Source organism: Misgurnus anguillicaudatus, chromosome 11, assembly GCF_027580225.2.
Source record: "Misgurnus anguillicaudatus chromosome 11, ASM2758022v2, whole genome shotgun sequence".
Classification (NCBI taxonomy): domain Eukaryota; kingdom Metazoa; phylum Chordata; class Actinopteri; order Cypriniformes; family Cobitidae; genus Misgurnus; species Misgurnus anguillicaudatus.
Genome location: NC_073347.2, coordinates 21656329 through 21681055, shown reverse-complemented (window position 1 = coordinate 21681055; position 24727 = coordinate 21656329). Strand labels below are relative to the sequence as shown.

At 37.6% G+C, this 24727-nt stretch overlaps 1 protein-coding gene across 10 annotated transcripts in view; it reads left to right on the top strand.

The window, feature by feature from the left end:
* The window catches only part of kcnq5a (potassium voltage-gated channel, KQT-like subfamily, member 5a), a 155438-nt gene that overhangs the window by 119810 nt on the left and 10901 nt on the right, over positions 1-24727 (top strand). For 4 of the 10 annotated variants that reach the window (XM_073873290.1, XM_073873284.1, XM_073873289.1 and 1 more), the window contains exons 4-11: positions 2439-2614; positions 3105-3230; positions 4396-4506; positions 5996-6091; positions 12378-12472; positions 16153-16179; positions 19178-19234; positions 20692-20916. In XM_073873290.1, coding sequence (XP_073729391.1) covers positions 2439-2614; positions 3105-3230; positions 4396-4506; positions 5996-6091; positions 12378-12472; positions 16153-16179; positions 19178-19234; positions 20692-20916 — 913 coding nt within the window. Of the gene's footprint in view, positions 1-2438; positions 2615-3104; positions 3231-4395; positions 4507-5995; positions 6092-12084; positions 12174-12377; positions 12473-16152; positions 16180-19177; positions 19235-20691; positions 20917-24727 lie in introns of all 10 variants that reach the window. The other 6 variants (XM_073873286.1, XM_073873292.1, XM_073873291.1 and 3 more) reach the window with 3 other exon arrangements.

Genomic DNA, 24727 nt, shown 5'->3' with positions numbered 1-24727 from the left:
TTTTGACACTTACAAGTTTTGTCCAACAAGTTAATCTTCACAGATAAGCACTAATTTTATGAATTTTTCCATCCCTGCGACACTCTATAGCTTTTGAGGTGATGTATAGCTTTAATGTATAGCATTTGTATAGCTCTCTCTCCTTGTAATAATGCTCCCTGGTAATTATATTAAAATAAATAAATAGCAAATTAACATTTTAAAGCAAATAACATTTTAAATAAGGGGGAGACTCTGAAATATTCTGTTCATTAAGCATATGATAATGTTCACACTTGAACTTTCTGGTTAACTTATTAACCCTTGTGCATTGTTCAAATTTACTACCCTTTCGTTTTAGTGGATTAAAACATCCACTAAATTAAACAGCTGTAAAAATGTATCAGATGATTTTTTTTGCATAAATCTGTAAATCAACCTCAGTACTGATCAAAACTACCAAATGTTTTAAAAATTCCATGATTTTAACTCTTTAATTGCCAAGTTCATAAGTGGTGTCACTTTTTTGGGGGAAAAACACAAAATGACTGATTTTCAATATAAAAATTTATTGTGGACTGGATTTTTTTGTACCTTTTTCACAGTCTTGTCATGTCAAAGATTAGTAAAAACATTGGCTTTGATGCATTTTTTTTGTGTAGCTTCAGTTTTTATTTTTTTCTCCCTCATTTATTGTTCGTGGCTGTTTTTGCCCCATTGACTTCCATTATAACTACATTTTTTTATTGCATATTTTTCATGCATTTTTGAATGTTGGTGGTTTTTCCTTTTGCAAAGAGGTCAAATTTGTCATTTTTACTGTTGATCACCATGTGGCACTATTAACCCTTTAGTAGGCCTGTGCAAAAACAGCTTAATTTCTAGCTTGTACATTGAGTTATATGGAGTAATCACTTTTTATACTGAAAATCTGTCATTTTGTGTGTTCCCCCCCAAATCAGTGACACCACTTATGAACTTGGCAATTAAAGAGTTAAAATCATGGGATTTTTCTAAAGATTTGATAGTTTTAAACAGTACCGAGGTTGATTAACAGATTTATGCAAAAAAATATATATAACAACATGGAAGGGTTAGTAAATTGCCCACGGTTTGTTTTTGAGTTTTTTAAAAATTTCAAAGCATTTTCTCAAAATATGTGTAAATATAGGATTTGTCATCAAAAATCATTCCATTTGCTGAAACAGAGAAGGTTGTAGCCAAATTAAGACTTTAAAAAAAACTTAGTGGATGAAAACATCCCCAACAACACATAAGGGTTAAAAACACTTGTAACATGTAGATGCATATACACAAAATTAAAAAAGCTGGAAAATAGAGCCGTATGTTATAGGGTTAGCGTGATGTGAAATTTAATGATTTTTCATACTTCAGATCATTGCAGCTGCCTCTTACAAAATAAGTGACTTCATCACATTTGAACTTGGGAAACGTGGTCCCAATCCACAGGATGCAGCTCTTTTAAAGGCAGATTTCAGCCTGGCTAGAAGTACAAAACCAGACCACATTGAGAGCTGCTTCTTTCCTAATCGATTAAGGAGCGCAGTTCCACCTTTACATCACCCTTCCTAAAAGCATTATACTTCATTTGTGCTTAGCACAGTCAGAATGAGATCTGCCTGCAAGAAATCAGACGGTACAGCTGGTCTGTTGGATGTGGTGCAACTTTTATGATTTTGGATTTCCACGTTTTAGCACGGCTTTTTTTTTCACGAAAAACATAAATCTGTTCCGCTGGATCCCATCTGCTCATGTTCCTCAATGTTCCACTTTCACCCTGTAGCAACCTTTAAGAGTCGTGAGATTCGGATTTCAAATAACAGACTCTTTGGAGGCCACTTGGACATGTGTGACTAAAAAGAACATTATTTCAAACCTCAAGTGTAACGTTCAGCAGGAAAATATGACGGAGGTGATTTGAGTAAAAAACAATATTATCACTGGTTAAGATGTGTTGGAAGCTGAAGGATTAGATATGCTGTTCTGTACGGCTGCGGCTTCTTTCTTTTGGCCGCTCTTCCTGTCTCTGATTTTTGGGAGAAAGACACAATAGGCAAGTGAAATGGCCTAATTATTAAAATATTGGCATGTCTGTTGTCCCAGCGAGAGCTACTTATTAAAACAGACCAATATTTTTTACGCATCTCTTGGAATTGGTGGGTGGTCCTATATTGTTTGTGCGTGTAAGCTGTGTGATACCAGACAAGAGTGATATTGATATTGGGAGATAAAGGGAGCTGTCAATCACAACAGAGAGGATATTGCATTGTATTCCTCATGTGGCTTTGCTATCACAGGCTTTATTTTATGAATCAATATTCGCTATGATTAACAGCTGTGATCACTTCTACAGTAACTGGACATGAATCAAGTTCTTATGTTGTAAGTGTAAAATAATAAAAATGATGTCTGAATTGTTGCCGTCTCCTTTGTTACAGATATTATTGTACTCATTGCATCCATCGCTGTGGTTTCGGCTGGTAGCCAGGGCAATATATTTGCCACGTCTGCACTTCGCAGTCTGCGTTTTTTACAGATCCTGCGCATGGTGCGCATGGACAGGCGAGGCGGCACCTGGAAACTGTTGGGATCTGTTGTCTACGCTCACAGCAAGGTACGAACCGATATGTTGTGAATGAAACTTAAATACTATTTATATTGAAGTTGTAGGACAGTTAACCATGCACATTAAATGACATAATATCAGTGTGGCATTCCAGTGCAGAACAAATTAAAATGTTTAAAATGAAGAAAAAGGTTTTTTGAGTTAAAACTAAAATAAGTCAAAAGTGCAGACCCTTCTCAGGTCATAACATTGCGTGTGAGTTTTTATGTGGAGTCAGACATGTGACACCACAATCATCTTTTTTTTGGTACTGCTTGGAATGAAACTCCAGCCATGGGCTGTAGCCAAGCCACACACTTCCTCGGCCCTCAGTTACCATCATTTAGTGGAGAGATTAGGGGTCCTGCAATGAATGACTGTGGTCTATATAATAGCAGAGTTATTTCATTCTATCTCCTCTCGGTCTTAGCCGTAACATATCTCAACTCTCTGTAAATATGATTTGGTTACTGGAGACATGTTGTGATGTTTTCTGCAGGAGCTTGTGACCGCCTGGTACATTGGCTTTCTGGTCCTGATCTTTTCTTCATTCCTCGTCTACTTGGTGGAGAAAGAAATCAATAAACAGTTTGCCACCTACGCTGATGCTCTTTGGTGGGGTACGGTAAGTCTGAAGATATGATTTTATGTATAAAAACAGCTTTACCAAAGGAAACCAAAAAAGTTCAGGTATACACTTAAAAATTATATTTCAAAGCCAAACAGAAGACTAATGTTTAATATTTATCTATTTGCATTACATAAATCAATAAGTAATATAAGTTACATCCTTTAACATGTTGCACACACAACATGAACGGTCCTCCTTCCCCACCAGATGACTTAACAAATCAATACATGCAATTTTCTGCTCTCACCATGCTTAGAAAAGGTGTTAAAAGTAGATGTGAGGTTAGTTGAGGGTATATTCTCAGCTCTAGGGACAAACCAACAGTGGCCCAATCTTACTCTGCCACAAAGTATTTACACTGGGTTAAGCCCAAGTCGGCATCTAGCGCTGACAGGCAGGCTTCAGAGGAAAACAGGAGAACATAAATCTGGCTTTGTGTGCGAGCTTTGCCTCGATGCACTGCGAAAGGCTGCAGCGCTCTTTGCGTTTGACAAATCACTCACTTTTACTGGATGTGTTGAATTTGCTTTGGCCGGGCCTTTGTTTAAGTATCCCCTGCCTGCAAGGATCCAAAACGCTCACTTGTGAGCGTGGAAAGAAGTGTGAGATGTCAAAAATACCCAAGTATTTTTCGTGCTGAAAGATGGATCAAACGCTGTGCGCCTGTGTGGCCGTAACTTTAGAGCAGAGCTCCGTTCAACTTTTAGTGTTTATGGGTGTTTAGTATGGCATAATGGGCAGAGTGGAGCTTGACTTGGCTTTCATTGAAAAATATCCCATTTGATGGCCTTTTGGGTTGTGCAGACAGACTGAGCTTACAGTACAGTGCACTCGGGCCAAATTTTGATCTATTCCTGGTGTTTGGCCGTGATGTACAAGTTTAGCCACTACTAGTTTAAGATGTAGGTCCAAGCCTCCGTTACTAATTCAAAACTATGACGACCTAGACGGTTACTTGTTTCTGGGAAGTTACTGGAGTAAGAGATAAGACCTGCATGAGAGACATTGACAGAGTGCAAGAAAGCATGATTGAGCATGTGCCATCTCATCCAATCAGAATCAAGGACCAAAACTTAACTGTTGTATACAATAAAAAGAAAAAATACCCTTGTGTCTGTTTTTAAAGATTCACATTTTACATTGCCTTATCTTTCTTTAGATCACCCTAACAACCATTGGATATGGGGATAAGACTCCACAAACCTGGACAGGGAGGCTTCTTTCTGCTGGGTTTGCCTTGCTGGGCATCTCCTTCTTTGCTTTGCCTGCTGTGAGTAATCACCACATGGAATACAGCATTTGGATAATGCAGATTGGGAAAAAAATTATCTGAATTAATAAATAAATGATGCTTTAAAGGCAGGGTTCCCACAGGTCCTTGAAATCCTTGAAAAATTGTGAATCTGTGGGAAAAAAATTCAAGGCCCTGGAAGTTTTTGAAAATATACATACATAGATACAGGTCATTGAAAGTGCTTGAATCTATTTTACGCAAGAAGTTTTCTGGAAAAAAAATCCATATTATTCCTTGTGCAGTGTAGGATAATATCATAAAAATTCTAGACTTTTTAAGCACACGTGCTAAACTTTTTGCTTTAAATGCTTATATTTCCTGTATGTGAATGTTGATTCATACCAAAATGCTTTTTTGCATAGTTGTGTTTGACACATGAAAACGTCTCGGGTTACGTATGTAACTGTTGTTCCCTGAGAAGGTAACGAGATGCTGCGTTTCCCTTGCCATACTTCCTGCGTCCCTGTAACCCCGTCTTTGGCAATATTTCAGATAGCGATATACTTCCGCTTCATCCTGTCTTTGTCGTTAAGCCTCACCATTGGTTGAATTTGATATACACAATCAGACGCACTTACCCCTGGAGGCGTCCCCAAAGTGTCAGCGCAGTGACGCAGCATGAGTTCCCTCGAAAGGGAACTGTAACAATGTATCTTAAAAGGTAACACGATGTAACCTTCCTCTCACTTGAAATGTGTCCCCACATTTAGTCCTTGAATTTAAGACGTATTGGACCTGGAAAGTCCTTGAAAGGTCCTTGAATTTGAAGTTAACCGAGGTGTGGGAACACTCTAAATGGTTCATCCAAAAATGAAAATTCTGTCATAATTTACTCACTCTTATGTTGTTACAAACCTGTATACTTTTCTTTGTTCTGATAAACACGAAGGAAGATATATGAGGAATATTTGTAAACAAACCGTTCATGAGACTCATTCACCTCCATAGTATTCTTTTTCCAACTATGGAAATGGGGCTTATGAACGATTTGTTCATTCCTCAAAATATCTTCCTTCGTGTTCATCAGAACAAAGAAATTTATAAAGGTTTGTAACAACATGAGAATGAGAAAATAATAATATTTTCATTTTTGGGTGAACTGTCCCTTTAAATGTCACAAGTGTGTCATTCTTATATCACAAGTCTGTCTTACTTTACAAGGCATTTCTTAATCCATCCATTTATGAGGTCTCGCTCTTGACAGATGGCTGATTTGTTTTTTAAAGAAAAAACTCAAAATCACTCAATCTGTTTTAGTTCATACAGCTTGAGAGACTGTGATGATTTTTATGAAGCGTTTGAGGACATACAGTATGTGTGGCTGACTCACTTGCATCAAGTGTTCTGCAGCTCTCTGCTCACAAATGTGTCCTTCGGCCTCACAGTCTCTCTCAGTAGAAATCAGTGGATTAAACCTCAGTAATCCTAGTCATTTGTGCTTTTCTGTGGGTGGATGCGGATGTAGGGTATTCTTGGCTCTGGCTTTGCTCTGAAGGTTCAAGAGCAGCATAGACAGAAGCACTTTGAGAAGAGGAGAAACCCAGCGGCAAGCCTGATACAGGTAAACTTATCCTATCTGACACATACTTGTTCATATTAACATATAAATGCCACACAACATTAAAGAGCCCCTATTTTCCATTTTATGATTTTATATTTCTTTTGGTGTACAAGTGTGTGTTAGTACATTAACGATCTATAAATTTACAAATCCCAAAGTGTACGATGACGCGAGTATCGTCTCCAAATGAAATCACTTTTCTTGGACTACAATGAACGCAAGGATTGTATTCAACAGTTTACATCCTCAGCCTGTTGATATGGACTCGATGCACATTATCATAATTCCGCCCGCTTCCTGTAAGTAGCCTGTATGTTTTCATATTTAAAGGGACACTCCACTTTCTTTGAAAATATAGAGTTAAAGGAACAGTATGTAGGATTGTGGCCAAAACTGGTACTGCAATCACAAAACTTGTGGCTAAAACTGGTACTGCAATCACACAACTGGTGGCCAATACACAACATGACAACATAAACATCAGTTGAGGGCTGCAACTCCACTTTTTAAATGACAATATCCTGGCCGGACCACTGTTGTCAGCGATATAAGTATTTGAAATGAAAATGATTTCTTAATGTCTAGTGACATATCAGGGCCATTTTATGATTAATTGATAGAAATTTCTTACATACTCTTCCTTTAAACATTTGATTTTTATGCAGCGCCTGAAAATAATCCCCTTGGTAACTTTCAATAACAGGGGACTATTTTCGGGCACTGCGTAATATCATTGCGCCTGCTGCAGCCATGTTACGGCAGCAAAGTCCTTGATTATTGCGCTGGAATGAGAGTATAGTTCTTACCTATATCGGCCTAGAAAATCGCAACTTTAAATTTTTCGTCGGTCTTAGTACACTACAGAAGTCAAGTTTTAAATAGGATAAATATCAAAACTCTTCATTTTTGAGCATGATGCTAATGGTCTAATGAGATTCAATGGATTGTGCTAAGCTATGCTAAAAGTGGTACCGCCAGACCCGGAGATTCCAAAATGGTAAAAATCAGATGTTTAACTCTAGGGGAGCTGGAAAATGACCATATTTTCCAAAAAAGTGTCCCTTTAAAGAATTTGACTATTCAAACCCATCCGTTGCATCCTGCTCAAGCAACGGTGGCAAAGTTGATCGATCAACTTGGTCATCAGCATTTTCTGGATTAGATTTGGGCTCGCATTAATACGGTAGTAAGGACGATATTATCTCCTGTTGGGGATTGATCTTCCAAATATGGTAAGGAGCGCCACATTTCCGTCAATCAACACGCACTGTATAGCTGGCCAATCAGAGCACACCGTGCTTTTCAGAACGATGAGCTTTGTACAAATCAATGCATTTCCGAGAGGTGGGGCATAGGGGAGCAACAATAATGTATGGTATGTGAAGAATACTGTGTTTTTAAACAACGCAAACACATTGTATTACACCAAATTCACAATATAAGATTCTTTTTAGCGACATAATAGGGGCTCTTTACAAAAACGAATCACTCAGAATAAGTTTCATATGACATTATACTGCATTTATGTTAAATCTTCAGCCCCCTAATGTTTACATAATTCAGGCAGCGAAACCACCAATGAACCCGAGGAACCAGAAATTTGAATGCACTACTTATTGCACAACTTGTCATTTATGCATATTTCCACAATGATTTAAAGTCAATGTCTTACAACAGTTTTTTTTTTAATTGAGATTAAGCCGACGGTTGGTTATGAGCTTAATCGGACTTAGTTTTTCCACTGTGTTCCACGCCGTTGGCTAAAGTACAGTAAGTCACCCACTTCGTTGGCGTCGGTTTAGTGTGTTAGCGTAAGTAGAATAATTAATCAACTACAACTCAGTTAATTACTCAATTAAACCCAGGTAATTTTTTATGAAAGAAGAAAAAGGGCATTGATTACATTGCGGACTATTATCTTCAGTTAAAGCCAAAGGAAACACTTGCAGATATTTATGATGTGTTTCCACGGAAGGAATTCTGCGCAAGAGCCTCCCTAAGGACAATAGCTCTTTCTAATGGACAGTGCATCTTTCTTTCTAGCAGGAGAAACAGATTTACTCCAGGAAAATGTGCACACACGCATATCTACGAAACATTGAGGTGCCGTAGTATAATAGAAATGAGTTACTTCCTTTTCCTTGCTGTTGGAAACCCACAAGCAATTTTACAAGCATTTTAACCACCGTGACCTAAAGTCTTTTCTTTCTCCAGGTTGTTTTCTGATATTGCAGTCTGAGAAGATCCCATATATATCATTGGTCATCGTGTTTATTTTGTCTTTCCTCCTGCTCTGCCGCTAATGCTGTTTTTAATTTTCTTTTCCTTTTTTCCAAAGGCCTTTCGGTGGGCAGCCAACCATCCAGCCCCAATTACTGTTGTCAGTAATCATGTGTTCTGACCGTAATGTGTTCTTTAAAGGGATAGTCACAGAAAAATACAATTTCTGTTATCATTTACTCACCCTTCTTAACCTATAAGACTCTCTTTGGCTTGAAAAGCAGGTGGCATTTAGCTGTTCTTGTCCATGCAATGAAAGTGAATGTGTCCACAGCCGCCTCTAGTTGCTATTCACTTTCATTCCATGGAAAAAGAGCAGCATGGACGTTCTGCTCAAAATGATGTGTTCAAAATAAGGAGGAAAGTCTTATATATTTGAAGTGACATTAAGAGTAAATGATGACACAATTTTCAATTTTAAGTGAGCTATACATTGAAGGTTTAGCATTGCGGGAACTGCATTGATGCATTATTTTTTATTATTTGTGCTATTTCACCTTCGTTGATCACTTCTGGCCTTTATATAACACAAGATTATGTCTATACATATTTTAGTTATGATCTGTGGAGTATGATTCCGAGCTACGTCTGGATTCTGATACTTTCCTGCATGTTGCGATTGGTGTTTTGATAATATGCCCTTCCTCTTCACTGCTGTCACACTGTCAACTCTGCATCTTTGAGCTTCAGTCTTTTACCATTGTAAAGTTTTTGTCCTCAAGACTCGTCCTCCATGCCTTTCACATCCGGTAGTTTTTTTGAAGCAGTTATTCATTACTTAACTCTTTCCCTGCCATTGAGTTATCTCGTCAATTAGAGGGGCCGTGAATTGGTCGATTTTATTGCTTTATGACGTTGATTGATGTCTACTTATGCATTTCGCGTTGTTTTTACATTCAAAAACATCAAAAGCAATAAGTAATACGCTATTTTGTAACATGGATTAGTGGCTGTCTTGAGAAATGGTTCGTTTGAAGGGGCGGGCCGCATTGAAGACCTGAACGTAAACACCCACTGCTATGATTGGACAGCTTCATTCCCCGTCATTACATGTAGGAAAATGTTTTAAAAACATTAATGTGATAAAAATAGCAGCCGAACACAAATATGTTTGAGACACAAAAGATTCTGGGTGCTAAACATGATACACTAAATGACAATACGTATATTAAAGTAGAAACAAAACTCGACGTGACTAAATTACCGTATAAAACACAGTAAGCGTGCATCCGAATCTAAACTGCGGCTAATAAATCCTTATCAATAACTTTGTATATTTCTATTGTGCTTGTGAGGTTGCTTTTACATTCACGTAATGTTAAATACCACAGTTATATGATAAAAAATAAGCTTTGTTGAGTGTTTGACCTTTCAAACGCAACTTGCCTAAATTACCGTATACAACACAGTAAACGGGCATCAGAATCTAAACTGCGGTTGATAAATCCTTCCTTATAACTAACTTTGTATATTTCTACCTTTAAATTACAGTCGTATTGTTAAGTGTTGTACCTTTATTAATCGTTTAATGTTTTTAGTAAATTAAAACAGTCAACAAACGTATTTAGACACGGATGTTACAACAGGACACATCAAGCAATCTCTTTTAACAAAGCAATAGTGAAACGCAGTAACTTAAATAAAGTAAAATGTCTTACTGTGAATTATACTGCTGTGTCATTGTTGTCAGATCCAATATAAGTGGTGCTTCTGACTGAGTCTCTCTGCAAATCCAGCATCGACTTCTTTACAAATGAATCCATGTCCACAACGTTAACAAACGCTCCCCACACGAGCTGTAACTTCTTCAAAAGCAAACTTTATCCAAGCATATTGCTAATGTTAAGTTCCAAGCCTCCGAATTGAAGTATTTAGCTTCTGTGTTGTTCCCATGGTTGTTCCCACACGGTTCTTTCACAACCGAAAAAGCGTTTCCATGGTATCATAACAGATCACCGCGTCAAAATAAAAGTCTCTCAGAAAAAATGTATTTAAAAAGTCATTTTGGTTAAATTTGTCAATCTTTAAAGACATGTTTACTTACTGAGACACACGTGTCATCGAAGCTGTGGGCGGGGCTACAAAAGTAGACTTGTCCTTTTGGTTATGGGGAGGTGTTTCAATTCTACTTTGACGTCATAGATTTCCGAATTTTAGACTGGAGTTTTTAGCTGGCTTGGTGCCAAAGACGGTTATATTTCAGTAGCACGGACGTTTTCAGTTCTGAAACTTGCAGGATGTTCATTTAAGTATGATGACCTCTTATATGACAAATTATCAAGTTAAAATTGAGTTTTTGATTCACCGCTCCTTTAAGAGAAAACGCTTCCCTGCCAATGACGCTTTCCTGATGAGTTTTTATGGTAATCTGTATTTCTGCAACTATCCACAATCTTATAAAAGTTATAAAACATTTAAGCATTCACTGATTCAAAAACAGTGTTAACTATGTATGATTATGTTTTGACCATCATTCTGAATCTGATCGCTAACAAAAGTCCTTTACAAAAATGCTATTATCTCAAATTTTGCTCAAAATTTTATATTTTTGAAAGAACCTACCCATATTTGAGAGGTGATATAAAGAGAAATAAAAAAAATCAGAAATTTTTTGTTTGTTTGAAAGCAGAGAGTGTTCTTTTATTTGATATATTGTATGTTTATATATTTATAGAAAAGAAATTCTGGAATGCATTAAACTTTTTTGAAAATCATAAAAAAATGCTGAACCTGGCAGGGAAAGAGTTAATACATGCTTGACACATCAATTTCTATTCATTATTAAATTACTGTGCTCCACTTTTAAAATATATAAGCATTTGTCAACATTTCCGATTTCAAGTAAAACAATAGTTTTTTAATGTAAACTTTTTAATGTATGCAAAGGCTGCATACAAATGTTTGTGATTACATTAACAAGTAATAAAGTGACTTTTGTCATCATTTTAAAATTCATTTTAATTTGTATGCGCTATATAAACACATACCCTTTTACTGGATAGGGATACAGTACGGCTCTTTTCCTTAAGCACATCACTTTTAAGTCATCTGGCTGTTTTGATGTTATGTGTGCCACCCAGGCATCAAGACATTTATCCAACACTGTTTCCACTCACAAATTTAGAAGTGGAATATTGGCTCGAAAAATACTCCAGTGTTTTTGCACGCCAACCTTTTGAAATTATTTACAAAAGGGTTGAAAGTCTGAGACCACATTGAAACTCTAGGATTTAAATTTACTGGTAATAAACAGGAAGTTTGGAAATGTAAAAAATTTCTAGGTCACTATTCAAATTATTTTGTCTATTTTGACAAAGTCAGATTTCTTTGCTTCCCTTAAAGCTCACCAGAAACGTTTGGACCATTCTCAGCTCATGCTGGAATAACATGGATCATCAAGTTATATGTCAACTTGAATGCATGCTGTTATTAAAGCTAAAAGGGAGCTTTTCACTGTCAGTAGATTAATTTGGATAAAAAAGTTTTTATTTATAAATCCAAAGTAGAATTATTTTCTAATCTCAAATGTTTGATCCCCACTTTTTTATGCAGCACAACAACTTGCTGAAACCAAATAAAAGCAGCAGTTGAACAAATGTCTTGAGCCCCAAAAATTCACTTATTCACAGATTCGCTGGCTGTTTCCTCACCATGCTATTGTCTTTCTCCACCCATGTGTGTTTGTGTATATGTTTGTCTGTCTCCTGCACCAGGCCGCCTGGCGTCTCTACTCCACAGACCTCTCCAGATCATACCTGAGTGCCACATGGCTGTTCTATAAAAGTGTTCTTCCTTCTCAAAGGCATGTATCAATGCAGTGAACTGATGGAAGGACGCTTACATGAACCGGTTCTTACTAATCATTTTTCTTTTCTTTTCTTTTTGTTGTTCTTTTTTCCAATCCCTGCTTTTTCCCGGCCTTGCGTTTTTTTCCCTGGTATTTTATTTTTATCCTGTCCATATTTCCCTCACTGTTTTCTTGGTTTTGTATACTCTGCACGTTTAGTGTGTGTGGCGTAGCTATGCGGCTGATGAGAACTCGGTTTCCATTGCTACCTGGAAGCCTCATTTGAAGGCGTTGCATACCTGCAGCCCTGCAAAGTAGGTACAACTGTGGCAGCTGGTGTCTTCTTTGGTGTCGGTGCTTCTGTAGCTCTCATTTTCCCTCTTCACTCAGCAAATGAACTTCTTTCAATCCCTCCAACCATTTCAATTCTCCTTTCCAACCATAATCATCTCCTCTATACCCTATACTGTAGTCTTGATCTATACACTCAAAAACAGAAAATGGTGCTGAATGGCACTAAAAGTGGTTTACTGGCAAAGGATTAGTCCATTTTCTTAAAAAAATCCAGATAATTTACTCACCATCATGTCATCCAAAATGTTAATGTCTTTCTTTGTTCGGTCGGGAAGAAATTGTGTTTTTTGAGGAGGACATTCCAGGATTTTTTGGTGGACTTCAATGGACCCCAACACATGGCTGTTCTGGTGCAGTTTGAAATTGCAGTTTCAAAGGACTCTAAACGATCTCAAACAAGGCATAAGGGTCTTGTCTGGCGAGGCGATTGTCATTTTTGACAGGAAGGAGAAGAAATATGCACTTTTAAACTTCCTTTTGTTCCTCAGGCTGTGACGAGCCAGCGCAACCTCACGTAATTGCGTAATGACGTGGAAAGGTCACATGTTACATATATGAAACGCACATTTGCGGACCATTTTAAACAATAAACTGACACAAAGACATTAATTAGTATCTTTCGGCACACAACAATGTCGGAACGGCACCCTTTTTTTTACACACTTGTAAACACCGGGGCGTAGTTTTGCATACGTCACGCTGGCTTGTCACACAGCCGGAGGAAGACGAGAAGTTGTGGTTTAAAAGTGGATATTTTTTATTTTTCTTGCCAAAAATGACAATCGTTTCGCTAGATAAGACCCTCGTTTGGGATTGTTTAGAGTCCTTTGAAGCTGCGTTGAAACTGCAAGTTTAAACTGTTTTAAAACTGTTAAGTGTTGGGGTCCATTAAAGTCCATTAAAATGAGAAAAATCCTGGAATGTTTTCCTAGAGAAATATAGTTTCTTCTTCACTGAGCAGGGAGGGACATCGGCATTTTGGATGACATGGTGGTGAGTAAATAATCTGGATTTTTTTAAAGAAAGTGGACTAATCCTTTAAGTAGAACCATAAATGCTGCTTTCACCTGTTGCTTAATTCTAGCATCTTTGATGAACAAACTTTGTAAATCAACCTGTTTGATCTGAATAGTTAACTATTCAGATCAAACAAGTTCATGCAAAACACTCTGGTGATCATACAAATTTGAAACCTGCTACCTAAAAACGCTAAATGTTAAATTGAATTAAAAATTTATTGTTTTAGGTCACAGACTGTGTTTGAATGACCCTATGGAGCCCATTTTACACGGAAATAAATCAAATAATTTTCTTTATCAAGAATAAGACTTTAAATGTCAAAGTGATATGTTATATAATTTAGTTATTATACATACAAAACAAAACTTAAGTTTACTTAATAATATTATTGTATAATAATGTTACATTAGCACTGTATAGATCAGGGATCTCCAACCTTTTTGTGGGCAAGGGCTACCAAAATGGATAAAACAATCTGGAGGGCTACTTTTTGATATAGTCTACTCAAAACATTTTTGTTTTACTTGTTGATTCTTATATTTTATTTTACTTGTTGATTTGCTGTAGTATTGTTTAAAACATTAGATACCCCTGGTATAGACGGTTTCATCGGACGCAGGTGTGTTGTCGCGGTTACGTGTCTGAGCGGAACTTAACTTCCGGTCTCTGTTTGTTTAATGGTCTGAATAGCTGCTAAACTAAACTCTGGAATAAATACCTTGTCGAAAATAACAAATGTTTGGCGATCATGGATTACCGCTATTAAAAGTGAGGTTTGGCAGCCGATCTGTAGTTAAGATTGTATATAAAACACATTTTACACAGTACACTGTAGGGGGATTCCGTGGAAATTACAATGTTATTGCAGCTGGGTTGCCGGTGATTTGCCGTGGATTTGCATTTATGTTGTTTGCTGGCAGGGGTTGGTTCAAAGTTAAATAAATTTTGAATATTAGCGGGTCTTTGTCTTTACAGAATAAAACTATACAATGGCGGCCTCATGCGAAGCATTCTGGGAACCAGAAACCTTTTTCTGTTTTTTGCTTCAGATTTTGTTTCCCAGAATGTTTTGCTTGATGCAGTTTTTTAGTTTTAGTCTGTAAAGACAAAGACTTGTAAATTTTTAATGTTCATTTAACTTTGAACAAAATGTTGCCAGTAAAAAACATAAATTAAAATCTACGGTAAGTTACAGGCAACCCAGCTGCAATTTCTACGGAATTTTTTTACAGTGTAACGTTAGCTAAGTGTAGTTTTTGATACGCTTTAGCTGTGAACTAAGGTAATCTACTTGTTATTTTTTTGATTGCTATCAGAAATAAACTACTTTAAAAGGACTTTGTTGTTTACCGGAAGTTCCACGAAAGCTATTTATTTATATTGTTACTGCTAAAACCGTCTATACTCCCATTTAGCTTAGTATAGTTTAGTGGTTAGGAGCGCAAAAAATCATGGGTTTGAACAAAAATGCACATCTTGTAATGCGCTGTATTATGCTGCGTTCACACCAAACGCGAATAGAGCATATGGTGTGAATGACTTCAATGTTAAGTCAATTTAAAGACGCGTTTATGCGCGTCTGGAGGTCTCACGGTGCGAATGAGGTGTTTAGCACGACGCGTTAGATGCGAATTCCCATCATTTGTGCGTCTAGTTTGTGCATATGACGTGAATTGGCATCTTACGCCTGAACTTTGGCGTCAATTCACGCCTTCTTAACCAATCAGGAGCCTGCTTGCTGCTGTGGCGGCATGCCTGCCCGGAGTCACTCCTTACCCCTCCCACAAGAAGCAGATTTTGCCTCAGACGCACGTCAATTTAGCTTTAAATGCTTGCTTTTTACGTGTGTCTATTTCGCTCTAGAGCGTGAATGCATTCAAAATGTTCAAGTGCCAAACTAGACGCGTTAGACTCGAATTTGACGCTCTATTTGCATTTGGTGTGAATGCAGCATGTACAATTAAAAAAAAGCATCCATGTAAACGTTTACGACATAGCTCAAAGTAAACACAAATTTTCTGTAACTGAAGCTTTTTTAAAGCTCACCAAACTTTCAGTTAGGATGTGAGCATGAACCCACACCTGCTTCCTCGTGCCGATACTGTGGGTAACTGAAGTTCCCTCATGTTGCTCAGAACAGATAAATCATAGCGTACAGAAGCCCAGACAGTTTCCAGACAGACACCTGAAGACACATAAAAAATGATCTGAAAAAGTGGATGTGCTGTTATATTAAAGCCATTCACCACTTCTGCAGTAATTAGACTCAGAACACCTCCACATTATAAAGCTGTGCCCCCTCTGCTTTAGTGCTCATCTACTAAGCTTGACTCTGCATTGCTCATAGCTTGCATGTCTTCTTGAAGTCTCTTAAAAATTGCTCTTCATTTTTCTCACCCTTAATGCGTGCGCGTGTGTTTGCTTTTTTTAACTTGTTAACTATATTGTGTGTGACACAAAGAGAAATATACTGATGGCTCATTCTTCAAATGAAACACTCAGTATATTTTTCACTTTCTGTAGTTGCCTTAGTTTCCTTATTAGTGTGTCTGTCTGTCATTCATGTCATGTATTAATATCCTGCCCTTTTTCTCTCTATGTTTTTAACTAACACCTGTAGGAAAGACCAGGGAGAAACCATCAGCAGGTTTGTTGCTCTTGTATCTTGTATCACCCTGTAGTGTGTGCAATGTTTCACTACGTCAGAATTGATTGTGTGTCGCTGTAGCTTCATTGACATCAACAGTAACAGAAAATAGGGAGCAGCAGAAATAATAAATACATTCATTCATTCATTCATTCATTCATTCATTTAGTTGTCATGGCATGTCACATGTCTTGTTTTATCAGTCATAACCACCGATTTTCATTTGGCTATAGTGCGTTTATGCAATAAACAGCTCACTTGGTAATCTTGTATCATCAAGTTTTATGTGCCTTGTATCTTACTAGTGCCCTTCTTCATCAAAGCAATGTTTGCATTAACTGGTTCTCCGACTAAATGTTTATAATGCTTGGAATTTATATTAAACTTAATTTTAAAACCATCCAAGGCCATTTTTGCTATAGTGAGTGTTTAGTGGCTTTATGTTGCTCTTTTAACAGTATGATAGAGAGACATTTATACAAGAGATATAAAGAAATAATGCCTCTGTACTGAATTAGCTATAGACATCTAAAACCAACCTGATCTCACAAAGTTCCATGGTGTAGTCATGGAATATTTTGCTCATTTATCCGTGTCATTGTCACGGACCTCCGCATTTTTCCGTGTCCATACCACAGACTTTCTTTTCCGTGTCAGTTTCACGTATTGGTTGCTCAATTGTTTTTCCTATTATACACTCACCTAAAGGATTATTAGGGACACCATGCTAATATTGTGTTTGACCCCCTTTCGCCTTCAGAACTGCCTTAATTCTACATGGCATTGATTCAACAAGGTGCTGAAAGCATTCTTTAGAAATGTTGGCCCATATTGATAGGATAGCATCTTGCAGTTGATGGAGAATTTAGTGCATGAAGCTTCCATTCCACCACATCCCGAAGATGCTCTATTGGGTTGAGATCTGGTGACTGTGGGGGCCATTTCATTACAGTGAACTCATTGTCCTGTTCAAGAAACCAATATGAAATGTTTTTAGCTTTGTGACATGGTGCTTTATCCTGCTGGAAGTAGCCATCAGAGGATGGGTACATGGTGGTCATAAACGGATAGACATGGTCAGAAACAATACTCAAGTAGGCTGTGGCATTTAAAAGATGCCCAATTGGCACTAAGGGGCCTAAAGTGTGCCAAGAAAACATCTCCCACCCAACACCATTACACCACCACCACCAGCCTGCACAGTGTTAACAAGGCATGATGGATCCATGTTCTCATTCTGTTTACGCCAAATTCTGACTCTACCATCTGAATGTCTCAACAGAAATCGAGACTCATCAGACCTGGCAACATTTTTCCAGTCTTCAACTGTCCAATTTTGTTGAGCTCGTGCAAATTGTAGCCTCTTTTTCCTATTTGTACAGGAGATGAGTGGTACCCGGTGGGGTCTTCTGCTGTTGTAACCCATCCGCCTCAAGGTTGTGCGTGTTGTGGCTTCACAAATGCTTTGCTGCATACCTCGGTTTTAACAAGTGGTTCAGTCAAAGTTGCTCTTCTATTAGCTTGAATCAATCAGCCCAGGCATTGTCGCCCACAGGACTGCCGCATGCTGGATGTTTTTCCCTTATCACACCATTCTTTGTAAACCCTAGAAATGGTTGTGCGTGAAAATCCCAGTAACTGAGCAGATTGTGAAATACTCAGACCGGCCCGTCTGGCACCAACAACCATGCCACGCTCATAATTGCTTAAATCACCTTTCTTTCCAATTCTGACATTCAGTTTGGAGTTCAGGAGATTGTCTTGACCAGGACCACACCCCTAAATGCATTGAAGCAACTGCCATGTGATTGGTTGACTAGATAATTGCATTAAGGAGAAATTTAACAGGTGTTCCTAATGATCCTTTAGGTGAGTGTATATTCCTACTATTTTTTCCCGGATTGTTAAACAGTTGTCCCTGACATTTGGGTTAGAGTTGGGTTTGGGTTAGGATGTCATTTTATGTTACAGAAGGTCGTTCTAACCCCAAACCCACGCGAAAATGAAAATAGGAAGAACGATCGAGTAACCAATACGTGAAACTGACACGGAAAAAAAGTCTGTGGTACAGACACTGGAAAATGCGGAGATCCGTGACGAATGACACGGATAAATGAGCAAAGTATTCCGTGACTATAACACGGAAGTTCGTGAGATTAGGTTGTCTAAAACTCTGCATGTTTGTACACAGTACTGGACTATATTTAGATGCAGCAAAACTGCATTACATTTGCAAGGCTGTGATGTAGTCAGATGTTTTTGTTACTGTATTTTCTGCATAATTTTAGCTGACAATAAAAAGCTGTAAATGAGCTCAAGCCTGTAAGCCTATTATATAAATTAATTAAAATAATGGTTGCACCCAAAGCCTTTTTGTACCCTCACGCTTTCAGTTAACATTGTAATTGCATGTTTACATAGTTCGTATTAAATATTTGAAGAGAACCAACGCTCAGATATAAATGAAGTAATTTACTGTTGGAAAAGCCCCTCAGCGTGTGGCAAATGTGTCAGTAAATGCACTGAAAAATTAACCTTTACACTGCAAAAGCATTACAATAAACGGCTTTGCTTTGAATGCTTTTTGCAGAGCTTATGGTGGTGTGTATGTGTGTAAACACAGTAAACTTAAGGAAGTTTTACAGTTGAATCCATTTTCGAATGAAGAAATTAAATATTTAGAGAAAGCAAATGTATAATTGGCTGGTAAATCAAAGAAAGTTATTCACTGCAGAGGTGGCTTTAGACAGGTTTGTGCACTATTTATGTAAGTATAGCTCTTGTGCAACTGTGTTTATGTGTGTGTGGTTTTAAATGAGACAAAACTAATTAAACTTTATTTCACCGTGTTTGGTTGCAAAAACATGCAGATTTATTTTGTGTTTTGCTCCATTTTATGGCACGTTAATTCTTCTGTTTCTATTTTGTTCCACTTAAGGAACTTGTTTCCTCACAGTCTGACTAACTCATCTGCCATCTGTCTCCCTCATTTCTATAGTAAGGGTCATAGTAATAGACAGAGGCTCTTCAGGAGGTATTCCACACGGATATATAGGTACCCAGCATCCCCCATTGCTCCAGCAATATGACCAATGCGAATGCTAACTAAATGCATGACTGGTGGCGGTCACCTCAGATAACCCCGCCCACTCTCAGACCCCGCAAGGGGCTAAATATACTATTAAGGTCTGCTCCCTTCTTCTTTGCCTGTTGCCTGAAGGATTTAACTGAGCAGTTTTAAAGATTCAGTTTAGTTAGAAAGGTTGTTTTTGTCTTTTATTGTATTAGATCTAATGTAGCTCAGTTTTAGAGTATTGCGTTAGCAGTGCAAAAGGTTGTAGGTTTGATTCATGGGAACACACGTATGTATTAAGTGTTAAGGGTACACTGCTGGTGTTTATATGAGTACCACCAGACCTGGTGATACCCATGTATACACCAGCAGTGTGCATTTAACACTGGTGATTTTACTAGTTTGTAATAAACTATAAGTCGCTTTGGATAAAAGCGCCTGCCAAATGCATTAATGTACCATAAATGGAATTGCTGTAGACCACAGATATCATTTAGACAAAACAGACATGTTTCCTCAGTGCTTCATCTTGTATGCAAATAATTGTAATAAATTTTCTTGACATATCATGTTAAAATTGCTTTAGTTGTGACCTTGCATGTTGCATGTGCATGAAACCTGGTTCTATGGCTATACAGTAGTTAACCTTTAGTATCATAATTTCTTTCTCACTTAAACATACACTTACAAACTCCTAAGCATGAGCTGACAGCATAGTCAAGTATGTATAGCATGCTAAAAAAACACGGATTATAAAATCGAAGAGTATTTTGAAGAGTTATTAATTGTTTTGTTCATGAACTGTTTATATTATATACTGTAACAAACATCTCTAGTCCTCTACATCAAGCCTAAAAGACAGGTCATAGAGATAAGATGTTGGCAATGGCTTTTAGCTTTTTATATAAGGTAGCAAAGGAAGTAAAGTGGTCAGAGGGTGGTCTTTAAAATGTTGCTTGCTGATTGGTGGCAACCTTGGAATGGAAGGTGTCTTGCATGAGAGTCTTTCGGTGGGGGGTTTGTAGGGCAGGTGTCTCCAACTTTGGTCCTGGTGAGCTTCCGTCCTGCAGACTTCAGTTCCAGCTCCAACACACCTGCCTGCAAGCAACCCTGAAGACCTTGATTCGATAGGTCACCTGTTTTTGGAGCTGGGGTCTGCAGGACGGTAGCTCACGAGGAGCGGGATTGGAGACCCCTGTTGTAGGAGATAGTATTTGTGGCTTTAGCAAAGGTGGTTCCTAAGCTGTTCTTTACTAGAGAAAATCTGGTAAAGACTGGGAAACAAGAAGTATTTATTAAATAAACCTAACTTTAAACACAAGATTTAAATGTTGATTGTAATCTGTTTCTCTCCCTTGTCACTTCTTCCTATTCATTTTCTTTTTCTTCCATTACCCTTCATATGCCCCTTTCCATTCATTCTCTTTCCTCTCCTGCAGCCAAAAGCTAAGTTTTCGGGAGCGTGTGCGCATGGCCAGTCCTCGCGGTCAGAGCTTAAAGAGCAGGCAGATGTCAGTGAATGACCGCCGCTCTCCTGGTACAGAGGTGGGCGTGGAGGGCAGCAGCCCTGCCAAAGTCCAGAAGAGCTGGAGCTTTAATGACCGAACTCGTTTTCGCCCATCCCTCAGACTAAAGAGCCAATCACGCACAACAACTGAAGCTGAATTGTATTAATTAATCCTTACTGTATTTCCTCCTTGGTAGTTGTTTTGTTGCTGGTAGATTTTGGACAGCTAATGACTAGACAGCTTGGACAGCTAATAGCTTAAAGCTGGTATTTACCAGCTACTATGTTTTAAAACATACCAGTTCATACTGGATAATCAAGATTGGAATACTGGAACATGAGTTTTCATTGACTCCCCATAAATAAAACAATAGTTTAAATGACAAGTAGAGTAGATTGCATCATGTGACCTTATATAATCAACAGTGATATGGAGATCAGTCTGTCCTTCTGCTTTATGCTGTTATTATTATTTATTAGACTTATTCCTGAATTTAGAATATTTTAGCTACAGAAGATTATGGTCTCCCGGGAGGACCTTGTGTTTGCTCCCATCTCCTGAAATCCCCTTAAGGCAGTAGAGAGAAGCAGGATACATAAGATCAGTATTGACAGCCCTGCACATTAGACATGAATAATTGAAAGGGTAACATTGAAAATAAAACTAAAACAATGTGGTAAACCTACAACAACTTCAACTTTGTAAGCCAACATTTACTTTTTTATATATATAATATTTGCTATAATTAAAAACATGCACTTTAAAATAATCCAGCATGTAGTTAAATCAACTTGGTTTTGCAAGTCAATTCAACCTACTATTTTAAGTTTTGACTTGTGATAAGTTGGGAAAAAAACAAGTTGAAATTGTTTAACTTCAACAAGTTAAAGTAACATTAAGATATATGTTAATTTGACATATTTTTCATATTTGCCGTTTCCTGAACAGGGTTTAGATTAATCCAGTACTAAGCCTTAATTTTACTTTTTTAAGATGTAAAATAAATCTTCGGTGTCTCCAAATTACATATGTGAAGTTTTAGCTCAATATACCATATAGATAGTTTATTATAGCATGTTAAAATTGCCACTTTGGAGGTGTGAGCAAAAATGTGCCATTTGTGGGGTGTGTCCTTTTAAATGCAAATGAGCTGGGGCCTCATTTATAAAACTGTGCGTAGGATCCTTACTAAAAGTCTACGTACGCATAAAAGCCAAAAATAGTGTACGCAAAAAAATATTCAGATTTATAAAACCATGCGTACGCACACCAGCAAGCAATATTCCTTTTATAAATCACAGATCACCTGAAAATGTGCGTACGTGAATCTGCCTCACATCCTGCCCTATACACGCCCATTTTTAACCATAAATAGTCAATACAAATCACCTCCTGAATGCTGATCCTCATATTAATGAGACTGGCATCCAATTATTAGTTCGTAAGCTAAATGCGCCCAGCCAAAAAACACAGGCTATTTCGTAATCCTCCAGCATTGCAATCACGCAGCATTTATATATTTTTACAGCAATTATATGCTGTAACACCTTGCCAAAATCACAGTATAAATGAGAGGTATCACGAAAATAAAATAAATATGTGTTTTTCTGCTCCTTTTGTGCACGCATCTGATATATGCGGGCTGTTCTCCAGCAGCACGAGCACTCTCCTCTGCTATACAAAAAGCAGACATGAATCATTTAAATGTAAAAACATAAATAGTAATTTCCTTTTACCTAACAGACTTGCATATTTAGGACTATTATAACAATAATATAGAGAGAAAGATTGTCTTAGAGCTTGACGGCTGTAGTTCCACACTTTGACACTTGATGATAAAATGCACATTAATTCAGAATAATTTTTGGTTATTTACACTGTGTTCTGCAGTTATCTAATGGTTATTTGATGCTATAGGCTAATCTGTCGGTCCATATCGTGCTCCCGTAGTGGACCTTGAGACAGCGCTGATTAAATATTTAAAATGATTTTTGATTTAAGATTGAATTTTACAAGATGTATATGACACAATTATCACTCAGTACAAGTGCAAATAACACTGCTGGATTTTATAATCATGATAACGTGGATCTAGCGTATGATAGTGAAATTAAAGGTGTGTGTTATCAATACTTGTAATCGTTGTTATAATTGTCATATTTACTTTATTTAATCTGATTTCGGTTCACTTTCTCGCCATCTGTGTCGCCAATTCCTATTATTTTGTCTCCAGAATTCTGCCATCAAGTTTTTCTTTATAGATCACAACCTTTGCGTGGGAAGTGGCGTAAGCACGTTTTTAGCCCCATTTTGTACATATGCATGCTTTATAAATGAGGCCCCTGATCTCTGCAGTAAATGGCAGTGTTGTGGTTGAATAGTGCAGATTAAGGAGTGGTATTATCCCCTTCTGACATCACAGGGGGAGCCAAATTTCAATTACCTATTTTTTCACATGTTTGCAGAGAATGGTTTACCAAAACTAAGTAACTGGGTTGATCTTTTTTCATATTTTCTAGGTTGATAAAAGCATTGGGGACCCAATTATAGCACTTAGACATTAAAAAAACAGATTTTCATGATATGTCCCCTTAGTTTTTAGAAACATACCATACAAAAAACATTACTGGTGGGCATCTTGGGACAAAACAATGGCACTGATATAATTTTCATAAAAAATAAATCTGATAATTTACTCACCAGCATATTATCAAATATGTTTATTTGTTCAGTCGAGAAGAAATTAAGTTTTTTGAGAAAAACATTCCAGGATTTTTCTCCATATAGTGGACTTTAGTGGACCTTAACAGTTTACAGTTTCAATGCAGTTTAAAATTGCAGTTTCAGTGCAGCTTCAAAGGGCTCTAAATCATCCCAACCGAGGCATAAGGGTCTTATCTAGCGAAACGATCATCATTTTCACCCCAAAAAATCACGTTAATAGGTCATCCATAAATATACGAAACTACCGCTCCAGTGTTTACAAGTGTGAAGTAGGGGGATCATTCCAACGTTGTTGTATGTGAAATGATACTAATTAATGTCTTTGTGTCGTTTTTTTGTTTAAAATTGTCCGCAAGTGTGCGTTTCACATATGTAACGCGTGAGCTTTCAACGTGATTAGCTTACGTCGTGTCAAACGAGAAGACCAGAAGTTTTTTAGTTAAGGCAGCTCAAAAATGCATTGTAGTCTGGGACTAAACCCTGTCAGGAAAACCGCCCTAAATAAAGACTAAAAAACAAAAGATAGATTCTTACCTCCCCTGCTATTGGAAGTAACCAATTGGACTATTTTCGGGCAGTGTGTAATACCACTACGCCTGCTGCAGCCATGTTACGGCAGCAAAGTCCTTGATTATTACGCCAGAATGAGAGTATAGTTCCTTGCCATATCCGCCCAAAAACTCACAACCTTTAACCCTCCGCCGGCCTTAGTACACGATGTAACCACAGAAGAGTCAAATTTTAAATAGGAAAAAAATTTAGCGCAATGCTAATGGTCTAATCAGATTCAATGGATTATGCTAAGCTATGCTAAAGGTGTACCACCAGACCCGGAGATCACCTGAATTGATTCCAAATCAAATGGTTAACTCTAGGGGTACTGAGCATATTTTCAAAAAAGTGGAGTGTCCCTTAAAGCAGAATTTACCAAGGTAAAAAGAAACATCTTTGTGACATGTAGACCTAAATCCTGTGTGAGCCCCATCAACCGAAAATAATGGTTCTCAGTCCATTTGTACTAACAAACTGGCTTCATGCCTTTCTAAGTAACTCATAGCATAGATCCACACAACACTATAGCCTATAAGTCACTGTTAAAGAGGAGAAATGCTTTACATTTTGAAAGCAGTCTCTTTCTTTGCCAATTATATTTGGCATGTCATTTATTCTGTGGTATGGCTGAGATTGCTAGGCATTGCTCATGGTTTAGATGGAGGTATTGAATCAGTCTTAAAAGCATCAT